Source organism: Gopherus evgoodei, chromosome 9 (genome assembly GCF_007399415.2).
Source record: "Gopherus evgoodei ecotype Sinaloan lineage chromosome 9, rGopEvg1_v1.p, whole genome shotgun sequence".
Classification (NCBI taxonomy): domain Eukaryota; kingdom Metazoa; phylum Chordata; order Testudines; family Testudinidae; genus Gopherus; species Gopherus evgoodei.
This window is the reverse complement of record NC_044330.1, coordinates 43,489,833-43,501,225: the sequence shown is the minus strand read 5'-3', so window position 1 is coordinate 43,501,225 and position 11,393 is coordinate 43,489,833. Positions and strand designations below refer to the sequence as shown.

Below are 11,393 nucleotides of genomic sequence, written 5' to 3'. Positions count from 1 at the left end.
ACCTTCTAAAAACATTAAAATGTATTACTGGCACATGAAACCTTAAATGAGAATGAATAAATGAAGACTCAGCACACCAGTTCTGAAAGGTTTCCAACCCCTGATCTAGGGCTATAAGGAGTAGCACCGTGTACATAATTGATTTTTCTGCTTTGGTGGCCAAACCAAAAAATAACTTACAATTCTGTTTGCGCTGACCCAAAACATAAATGTTTCAGTTTTTCTGGAGAAACAAAGAAGATGGAAAAAAAATCTGTTTTAGGTTGAACAAAACATTTTGCTCAACCTGAAACTAGCGTTTTGCTTTCAAGATTACCTTTTCAATTTTTTTTAAAAAACAAAACAGTGAAATTCTGAAACAAAATGTCTTTCTGAAATAAGAAGTTAAAATATTACATTGTAGAAATGCTGAAAATGAACTGTTTGCATATTTCACAAAATATACAGTTGACCAAAAATTTTTCTGAAATAGACTTGAATATGCATTTCGGTTAAACAGAATCAGCATTTTTCAGTGAAAAAAATGATTAGCATGAAAAAAAAATTGCCCAGCTCTAATAAGGAGACTTATTGAGTTTTAGGGAAATGATGAATTATTCAGAACATTCGTACTTGACAAATAATTATTTACAATATATGCAGTGATCTCTAAGCTGCTATCCTCTCTTGATTAAAATCTTTCAAGACTCACTTTCTCTCCCCATCTATCAGAATGGAGTTAACCATGACGACTACTATTTACATATAGAGTTCCATATTTATATGTTTTATTCTAATAAGACACCAAAACTAGAATAAGACAAAGGTACCTGAAAAAAACCTCAAATAAGCTTTGTACAAGAATTATAATGGCAAAGACTTTTTTTAAATAGATTTCATCTAACTGCTAACAGGATTCTTACCTGACCATTCTTCCTGACCATGATATTGTCACTATGTCTGTCACCGATGCCCAGTACGTAAGTAGCTACACAGTAGCCAGCACAAGATAGGGTGAACTCCTCGATGGCTCGATCCAGGTCATCTCTAAAAAACACAGAGGCAAACAATAATTCTGCACATTAGCAATAATTCACCTTCTATTTTCACATTAAGAAAACACATACTTTTGCTTAAACTAGGATCAGAGATGGATATTTTAAAACAGCCCAACTGCAGGATTATTAAACCATTTCACTATGTAGACATGAAACTATTACAGTAGGCAATGGCACTGAGCCATTAGGTATGTGTAATTATTATTTTCTTTAAACTATGTTTCATGGCTTATCCAATGATGCTGCCAATGTTGGAATTGAGTGTTTGGATTCCAAGAGCAACCTGAATCTGAATCCGGCATCTAAAAAGAAAAAGGCAACAAACTTGCGAAGACATCTATATATGTGTGTACTTGTTCATACCTGCATGCACACAATGGGCGAGATCATCACTCCACTCAGCCCTTTTACATGGGTAAAAGGGACAGAGCAATGTAAAAGGCAGCTAAAAGTCTTGGATGCAGCCAAGGGAAGACTCTCAAGGCAAAGGAACAGTGAAAGACAGCAATGAGACTGCTGTCTGAGGACTCCCTGGCAGGCCCTGGCATACAGGGAGTGCTGGAGGCAGGGCTACAGCACACAGTGCTTGGAGATTCCAGACAGCGCTATGGCCCAACGGGTCCCAGACAAGTCCTGAGGGATGTCTAAATTATGCTCGAGACTGCAGAGTTTACAGCCACTTTAGCCTCTCCCAATCCCTGGGCTATGAGTTTTCTGCTGTGCCTCTTGAGGTGCAGTGCAGAATCTCACCCAATCCTTTTGGATATGTATTATGGTGATGCTATAATGGCTCCAGAATTCAGATTGCTTTGAATTTAAAAAGGGGATCAAACCTATTTATTATGGGTTAATAATACAGTGTACGCTCTACTGATTCTGAATACAGAATACATTTTCTGAAAATTTACTTGAAAAATGGGTGCTCTGCATCACCGTGCAGGACTGGACCTTAAAATGGGATTTGTGATTTTTTTCTTAATCTTCAAAACAGAATTTCACCTTGTAGGAAATTTTGTAACATAAGTTATAAGCAAGAAATACACATGAAAATTTACCCTAAATTGTATTCCTTTAGCCAGTTTAAGAGAGCATCTTTGTTGAATGCAGCAGCAGCAGCAACATTGCTACTATTTAACTGAATATCTGCAATGGTTTCTGCAGCAGAAACAGCCTCAATAAGGCCAGAATGGTCTCCTGTTGCTAAACAACCATATGGCAACATCCTGAAACAAAAAAGAGACACTATTAAAAAAAATATTAGGAAGACTGTTTCTTTCAACACAAACATTCTTGGGCTGCATGTCTATGCTAATTTTAAGGCTAAATTCTCACAAGTTAATAAATGGACATGTCTCCAGAGTGAAAACGTCAATGTTTTTTTAAAAATAGTATTTTCCCTCCACTACATAAATACAGAACCTGCTGAAGAAGCTCACTTTTACAAATACCAATCTTACAAGTTACAAATGGCCACTTATATGAAACGATTTCCTGATTTATTTATTTGGGGGGGGGGACAGAAAGGCAGGGAGGGTGGATATCACATAACAAAATTCATGTAGATGAAGAACAAGTCAACATTCTTTCACATTTTGATGCCTTTAATGTATTGGAAATTCTTTTGCAATGCTTAGAAGGACAAGAAGAAAATGATGCAGTGCACAATACTACAATTTACACACTGTACTTACTGTAATTCTTAGCACTTAAAAGGTCTTAAAGACCTTTTCCACTTTATACACTCCTCAGTCCCCAATTAGTCTGCAAAACAGGGATTCTACTATATGGGAAACAGGCAACATTTTGCTTTTTACAGAAGTGTAATTCTGTTAGAAAAACAATAGAGGGAGCCATTTCATGTCAGTTGCAAGTTTAGAATGTAAACTGGCTGTAAAGAGGAAGTACATTACATTCACACTCACTTTAAGATTCCTTTACACTGTCAGAGAAGTTTAAAGGTGTCTGAGTGCCAATGAAAATCCAGCCCCTCTATATTTTAGACACTATTTATCGGATTTCCATTCTTTCTAGTTCAATTAAAAAGTTTCAAGAAATTAATAAAGAGGTAGCACAGTATCTTCTCCAAAGTCTTTAAGAATGACCACTGTAGGTTGCTTGGGTGCATTACAAAGAGACAGAAAACCCAAATCTGGAATTTCTTTTACAGAACATCCACCACCAGCACACTAATTTAAAATCAAGAAAATTATCAAAGACAAGGAAGTGCAGACCACAGGCATTGATGTTGATAGCAAAGACCATCTAGAGATGAGCATATTGGCAACACATAATTATGTTATACTCAACAATGGTAATATATTCTGTTTTCAGTTTTGATAATTCATATTGAAGTAAATTAGAGCTAAGATTGAACTGGACCACACAAATGCAACCAATATGGTGAGGAGGTATGGATGGGGGATACAAAAAACAGGCTTAAGATTATTTCATGCAGAACTAATTTAATTGAGGTATTTACAAGTATGGAGAATAGGGGTCATATAGATGCTAGCAATATTTACAACTCAAATAAATATGAAGCGGTTTCATCAAATCTGGTGTTCTAGTTGTACACTATTCCCATCACTAACCCTAAGACGATTTATTTTATACTTCTTCATTAAAGTAACTGATTATAAAACTGAAATTTACTATATTAACTATAACAGAAATTACAAAATATTCATAAATATTAAAAAGCTGGTTACTAATTTTAGGATTTATTTAATTAGACCAAAATATGGCATCAAATATAGTAGTGGACATGAGTTCAAAAGTATATAATTAACATTGCTACCCACTGGTCTTGAAAGGTGAACTGACCTTCTTGTCCGTTAGGGTAAGGGCAGAAGCTGAATTAATCCTGCTCCTACCGATCTCCTCTACTTTCCCACCCACACCTTTCCCTTCTTCTCACTCCTAGCCGCAGAACAGTCTCCCCCGCTCACAACTTCTCTAGCCCTCTCTCACTATGTTAGGGTGACCAGATGTTCCGATTTTATAGGGACAGTCCTGATATTTGAGGTTTTATTATTATTTTTTTTAAATATGGCTTTCTATTACCCCCTCATCCCTGTCCTGATTTTTCACACTTACTATATGGTCACCCTACACTATGTAAATGTTTGAACTCTGGACTGCTATGAGCAGGTAGAATGCCTCCTGCTGCCAATCACCCATGTTATCTCTTCATGCAGGACCATTTCAGAATCTGTGTCAAGAATTCACCGCTGAAAGCCACCAACCCCTTTCATGGTTTCCCAGTTAAGGGCAGGGATAGGACCAGCAGAAGGACAAGTTGGGCAAAGCTAGAAGGCAGGCTGAAGAGAATACATGGATTGAGAATTCCAACCCTGGCCCGGCCACAGACCCCCCCACTCCCAGTAAACATCTCTTAACTGCCCCTACACAATTCAGGAAACTGTGTTTTGGGGACATATAAAATTGAACTGGGGAAAGCATTAACAAAAAAACCCCACACTGTCAGGAATAATCTTCCACTAGCAGTGAGAAGCGCTGCTACTTTTTCCATCTCTACCATTCAGTGGAATAACAGAATCATATATATGTAATACAATCTCTGTCTGAGAACCATAAAATAAAGCTTAAATGTAGATGATTTGGTTATAGTATATATCCAGATTATTGTTCAGTATTTCAGAAATCTGTTTTTAAAATAAACTAAAAAAAAATTCAGATTTGTAACCTTTTCTTTTTTATTACAGTCTCTTTCCCAGTTTAAAAAAAAACATCCAAGGCAGAGTTTTCAAACTGGAATTAAAGAATACATATAACAATTGCATAACATCAGGGTTCACGATGCAAGGAACACTTTGCATCCTTATCACGACATGAAAATGTAAGCCAAGTATTGCCAGGTTAAAGTGCAAGCTGGCGCTCTTCCATGGCATTTCAACCTACCTTACTTGCAGCTAAACTTGGCACATATCCAACAACTTCCCCTTCAAAAGCAAGCAATGATGAAAGCTATTCAGCCCCTGGAGGACAGTGTGCTTACAACTGGAGGAAAAAACATTCTTGTCAGAGAGACAGTTTGACAGGAGTCAAACTGGGGACAAATCCTCAGGGCTCTGTCCATCTCCTTCTAGCCTTTTTGCCTTCAACATCTGTCAGCAGGATACCTTCCTCCTTTTTTAAGACCATGTAAAGATCACTGACAGATCTATAAGCAATCTTTGGCAATAAATATAATGTTCTTTCCGCACAATATTTTCTCTAGTATTTTTCAATCCCTATTTCAAAAGCTTAATTCTTCAAAAGGGATCTCTCCCAAATAAATGGGAGAGTATTGGTACTTCATTACATCAGCAAGTTCTTCTATTTTCAGGTATAGCATTGAATTTACTAAATGACTGAAATTCTACAAACTTTAAAGAAAGATTTTCTTTGGTTTTTTTAAAAATAAACTTTCCCTTAATTTACTTGTAGTACCCACAATGCCAGACGTCACACCTATCGATACAAATAAAAATGAAAATCCACTGTAGGCTTCTAGACAAGAAAGGTAAATATATGTATATAACGCTTTGCCTATCAATCTACCAAACACTGTAATATGTAGATTTTGGATTAAAGCATCTTGATTTATATGTGACAGTTCAGTTGAGTCCTAGAAAAAAACATACAGCCTTTGAAACCATTTGTGTACATTGGGAAAATGGGTGGTATTTTAAAGTTGTGTTGACTTACATTCATTCCCCTCTAACAGTTAATCATGACCAGGTAGCATGTTTTTAAACTTAATTTTCTTTACCTACCATCCTATGGCAAAATGCTGTTTAAAAATGTGTTGGATAACATATTTTAAAATACCACTCATTTTCCCAGTGTAGACAAACCTGAAGTTATGAGATAAGCTGGCTGTAAAGCAAGTCAATATCTCCAGGTGAAAGGCTGGTCTCTAAATCTCCTCCCCCTGTCCAGCTTTGCAGCACAGAAGACCAACACATGCTCCCAGTAGCTGAATACTTTGTCACCCTTCCAGGAGAGGATGATCTGCTGGGGTTTCTGTCCTTGTGTAGACCCCAAGCAGAAGAGAAGAACTGGACTGAGCCTCCATTTAGAATTGCTATAAAATAAACATTCAGGCTTGTGGTGGTTATAAGAGAAGTCTGGCCCCCATCCCAGATTGCTCATCTGCTGCATAGCGCTTTCCGCACCAGGACCATTTCACTGAAGCTGTAACATCTGTGGTGGCAGAGGCCCCCAGATTGGATAAGGCTCCCACGAGAAGATTCAATTGAGGCAATAAGCATGTGCTCCTGCTCTTTTAAAAGGAAAGGTGGAGAAAAGCAGCAATAGAGCAACTGAAGCCTTGCTGTTTTCACAGGAGTGTGGTTGATGGCTAAGGATCCAGAGGTCCCAGGTGAAGCAGGAGAATCTGGGAAGCCTAGGGCCTTCTGTGCACCCAGGACAGCACAAGGGAGACCTATTGTTCAAAGAAATGGGGGGCAGGAGGATTGGAGGCGGAAGGGGCAGCACTGACTGGACTGGAGGGGTAGGTGTGATTTTTTTCAACCAGATTGAATTGCTTTATTTGGGGGATTGAAGATGTGTCAGTGGAAATTAAATATGGTTAGACTTCAGTTGTGTGGTAGTACCAGTATTTTCACCCTATGCTAATAGCTTTAGTCCTCAAGCAAATAAATTGAGGACATATTTTTCAAAGCCTGCTATTCATCCTTTCTTTAGGCTCTATGCCTCATGAACAGCAGACACACCCAACCCCTGACCTTCACAAGAGCCCAGCCTGGTTATTTTTATATTTTCCGATGAGACACATGTGCTGGAGAAATAAGGTTATTTACATTTGATTTTGCGGTAGGGGTGACTTATGGTTCTCTCCCCTGCTTCCAGCATATGCTACTGTGGGGGCTGGATGCTGTTACTGTCATAACTAAGGCTATTTCAGTGTGCCTGGATCACCATCTGGATGCTGCTGCCTGCATACTACTTAATTCTTTTTGCAGGCTCTACAGCCCCGTCAGAATTTTGTTTATAAGCATGAATTATAAAGGATGGATGAAAGCAGGGCTCCCAATCAAACAGATCCACAGGTTCAGCTCTCTCTGGGGGTTCCCCTTACGACTCTTTCTGAGAGTTTATGGGGACAATCTTTGGACTACATGGCATCTCTCTTCATCTCCCTTTGACGACCTTAGAAAGTAGGTCAGTCAGAGAAAACATATCTAATGACTCATCAAATTAATTCCCAATTGCCAGACGCTGTGTGTGGGGCTGGGCTGGAGTCACAGAGTCTACCCCTGAGAAGGGAGTAACTGAGAAATGCCTGATCTGGCGCTCTCCAGCTGCCAGGAAGGCAGTCCTTGCCCCCAAGTATTAGAGTAACCTCCTGTAGGCTATTCATAATAGTATAAATCATCTGCAAATATTTTTCCTCTTTTCAAAAAAGAAAATTAACTTAAATGTTCAACTTTACAGCAACTAAGCAAACATTTAATTACCCTAAAGCAAACATACACTTCCTGAAGTAATCTGTCTATTTAAATTCTTCTTCTATCTTAGACTTTACTAAAAGGAATCTTCTCATAAATAGCATATTTTCCTGATGGGTAACTTGTTTATAATTTTCCATATCTGTGTGGTTTGATGCGATGTGCCTTTGCAAATCATACTATGAGTCCTCAACTACAAATGTTTAAATGATGAGATCAAATTCTCCAGCTGGTGCAGCCTGAATATTATTTAAAAATATGCTGACTTCTAGCTTATTGCAAAGATGTACATAGTTTAGCAATTAAAATCACAAAATGTAAAGATTACAGCTCTGTACCTCACATGGTTTCAAGTTATGGATAATGATAGGGAATGGAATGCTAAATTGCAAGATTGTTAAAAAAATCAACCTATTGTTAGAAACATTAGTTCCAAAGATGTTCTTAGAAATCAGTCTCTTTTTTTTTTTTGAAGGGATGGGGGTGTAATCAACTAAAACTAACATTTGTTTGTTTGTATATGTATCCGCAGCAGTGAGTGAAGTGGCAGAGGCAGCTGCCTAATAGCTAGTGTCCTGCACTATAATGCTATATTCCTTATCTTGTCATTTCAATTCTTGGAACTGGTACTAGTGCACAGTTACCATGTTCAGTGCTGTAGTGAGTGGGTGGAAGGAGGTGAGTTCTTCTTCGAGTGATTGCTCACATCCATTCCAGGTAGGTGTGCGCGCCGCGCGTGCACGTTCGTCGGAAACTTTTTTACCCTAGCAACTCCAGTGGGCCGGCAGGTCGCCCCCTAGAGTGGCGCCGCCATGGCGCTCTATATATACCCCTGCCGGCCCGCCCGCTCCTCAGTTCCTTCTTACCGCCGTGTCGGTCGTTGGAACTGTGGAGCGCGGCTTAGCTGTCCTCCACGTCCCTAGCTCTCCTAGTTCTCTATCGTTTTTCCTCCCGGCGTGGTCCCAAATAACATCGGACCGCTGGGTCTTAAGCATGGTGCAGACGGGATACCGCCTGCAGTTTGTTTCGTTTCCTCCTTCCCGCCCTCCTTCCTCGTCCCTCTTCAGGGACCCCTCTCACGAGCAATTCCTTCGGCAGGAGGTGCAGACGCTCCTCAGCAAAGGAGCTATAGAGGCGGTTCTGGAAAACGAGAAAGGCAAGGGGTTTTATTCCCGCTACTTTCTGATCCCCAAGGCCAAGGGGGGCCTCAGGCCTATCCTCGACCTGCGAGAACTCAACAAATACCTCGTGAAGTTGAAGTTCCGCATGGTATCCTTGGGGACCATTATTCCATCCCTGGATCCGGGAGACTGGTACGCCGCCCTCGACATGCAGGACGCGTATTTCCACATTGCCATTTGGCCGCGCCACAGACGCTTTCTCCGCTTCGTTGTGGGGGCTCTTCATTATCAGTTTGCAGTCCTCCCATTCGGCCTGTCCACGGCCCCGAGGGTGTTTACAAAATGCATGGCAGTTGTCGTGGCGCATCTTCGGCGCAACCGTGTCCACGTGTTCCCTTATCTGGACGACTGGTTGATTCGGGGCACGTCGGAACAGCAGGTCAACAGCCATGTCCGCATGATCACCGCCATATTTGCACGTCTGGGCCTCTTGATAAACACAGACAAGTCCACTCTGAGGCCCACGCAGAAGGTGGAATTTATCGGGGCCGTCCTGGATGCCACTGTGGGCAGGGCCTCGCTGCCTCTGCAACGGTTCCAGACCATGGCGGCGATCGTTCAACGTTTGCGGTCAGCCCCATTGACGTCAGTGAGGACATGTCTAGCCCTGTTAGGCCACATGGCGGCATGCACTTTTGTGACCGACTACGCTCGGCTCCACATGAGGCCTCTCCAGCTGTGGCTTATCAGTCATTACAGACCGGCAAGGCAACCTTTAGACATGTTAGTCACAATCCCCCAGAAGGTCTTAGATTCTCTCGGCTGGTGGTTAGACCAGTCCGTATTATGTGCGGGTCTTCCCTTTCACCCCTCTCAGCCCTCGGTATCCCTGACAACGGATGCCTCAGATCTAGGCTGGGGGGCCCACCTAGGGACCCTGCGGACACAGGGCCTGTGGTCCCAGGAGGAGGTGAGGCTCCACATCAACATGCGGGAGTTGAGAGCGGTCCGCCTTGCTTGTCAAGCGTTTTGTCATCAGCTTCAGGGTCGTTGTGTCGCCGTGTTCACGGACAACACGACGACCATGTACTATATCAACAAGCAGGGAGGCACCAGGTCCTCCTCCCTGTGCCACGAGGCGATACGACTCTGGGACTTTTGCGTAGCCCACTCCATTCACCTCAGGGCTTCCTTCCTCCCTGGAGTACGGAACACTCTGGCAGATCGATTGAGCAGATCCTTCCTGTCACACGAGTGGTCCCTTCGCCCGGACGTCGCTCTCTCCATTTTCCGGAGGTGGGGTTATCCCCGGGTGGACCTCTTCGCGTCCAAAGGGAACAGGAAGTGCCAAGCGTTCTGCTCCTTTCAGGGCAGGGAGCCGGGGTCGATAGCGGATGCCTTCCTCATCCAGTGGTCAACCCACCTGTACTATGCATTTCCCCCGTTCCCTCTGGTCCACAAGGTCCTCCTGAAGGTGCGCAGGGACAGGGCTCTCGTGATCATGGTGGCCCCGGCGTGGCCCAGGCAGCACTGGTACACCATGCTGCTGGACTTGGCCATAGCCGACCCAGTTCCCCTGCCCCTTCATCCGGACCTGATTACCCAGGACCACGGGACCCTCTGTCACCCAGACCTGCAGTCGCTGCACCTAGCGGCGTGGCTCCTGCGTGGCTGACTGGTTCCGAGCTGCGCTGCTCTACGCCTGTGAGAGAGGTGCTCTTGAGCAGCAGGAAACCGTCCACAAGAGCCACATATTCGGCGAAATGGAAGCGCTTCTCCTGTTGGTGCGTAGAGAGAAATCTCCGCCCTATGGAAGTTTCGGTATCCGAAATCTTAGACTACGTTTTGTACCTCAAAGGGCAAGGTCTGGCCTTATCGTCGTTGCGAGTCCACCTAGCAGCTATCTCCACCTTTCACCCGGGTGCGGACGGTCGCTCCGTTTTTTCTCACCCGACGGTGTCGAGATTCCTTAAAGGGCTGGAACGTTTATTCCCTAACGTCCGTCCCCCTGCTCCAACCTGGGATCTTAACCTGGTGTTGTCCCGGCTCATGGGGCCCCCCTTTGAGCCGTTAGCTACTTGCTCCCTGCTCTACCTCTCTTGGAAAACTGCCTTTCTAGTGGCTATCACCTCAGCTAGACGGGTGTCGGAGCTCCGAGCTCTTGTGGTAGACCCCCCATATACGGTCTTCCACAAGGATAAGGTGCAGCTGAGACCACACCCTGCTTTTCTGCCCAAGGTGGTCTCAGCCTTTCACGTCAACCAAGAGATTTTCCTTCCGGTTTTTTTCCCAAAACCTCACTCCTCAGGCAGGGAGCAGCAGCTCCACTCGCTGGATGTCCGTAGGGCTCTCGCGTTCTACATAGAGAGGACTAAGCCCTTCCGAAAATCCCCCCAACTTTTCGTGGCGGTAGCAGATCGTATGAAAGGTCTTCCTATCTCCTCCCAGAGGGTATCCTCTTGGGTTACGTCCTGTATCAGGACCTGTTATGACTTGGCCCATGTCCCTACGGGCCGTGTGACTGCGCATTCCACCAGGGCGCAGGCGTCGTCGCTAGCTTTCCTCGCCCGTGTGCCCATCCAGGAAATCTGTCGGGCAGCGACCTGGTCATCGGTCCACACCTTTGCTTCCCACTACGCCCTGGTCCAGCAGTCGAGGGAGGATGCGGCCTTCGGAACTGCAGTGCTCCGTGCCGCGACTTCTCACTCCGACCCCACCGCCTAGGTATGGCTTGGGAGTCACCTACCTGGAATGGATGT

At 43.6% G+C, this 11,393-nt stretch overlaps 1 protein-coding gene across 4 annotated transcripts in view; it reads right to left on the bottom strand.

Annotated features, from left to right (window-relative positions):
* PIK3CB (phosphatidylinositol-4,5-bisphosphate 3-kinase catalytic subunit beta) overlaps positions 1–11,393 on the bottom strand; it is a 213,577-nt gene that overhangs the window by 18,831 nt on the left and 183,353 nt on the right. For all 4 annotated transcript variants that reach the window (XM_030575228.1, XM_030575229.1, XM_030575227.1 and 1 more), the window contains 2 exons: positions 2,093–2,260; positions 903–1,026 (listed from right to left, as the gene is read on the bottom strand). In XM_030575228.1, coding sequence (XP_030431088.1) covers positions 903–1,026; positions 2,093–2,260 — 292 coding nt within the window. The remainder of the gene's footprint in view (positions 1–902; positions 1,027–2,092; positions 2,261–11,393) is intronic.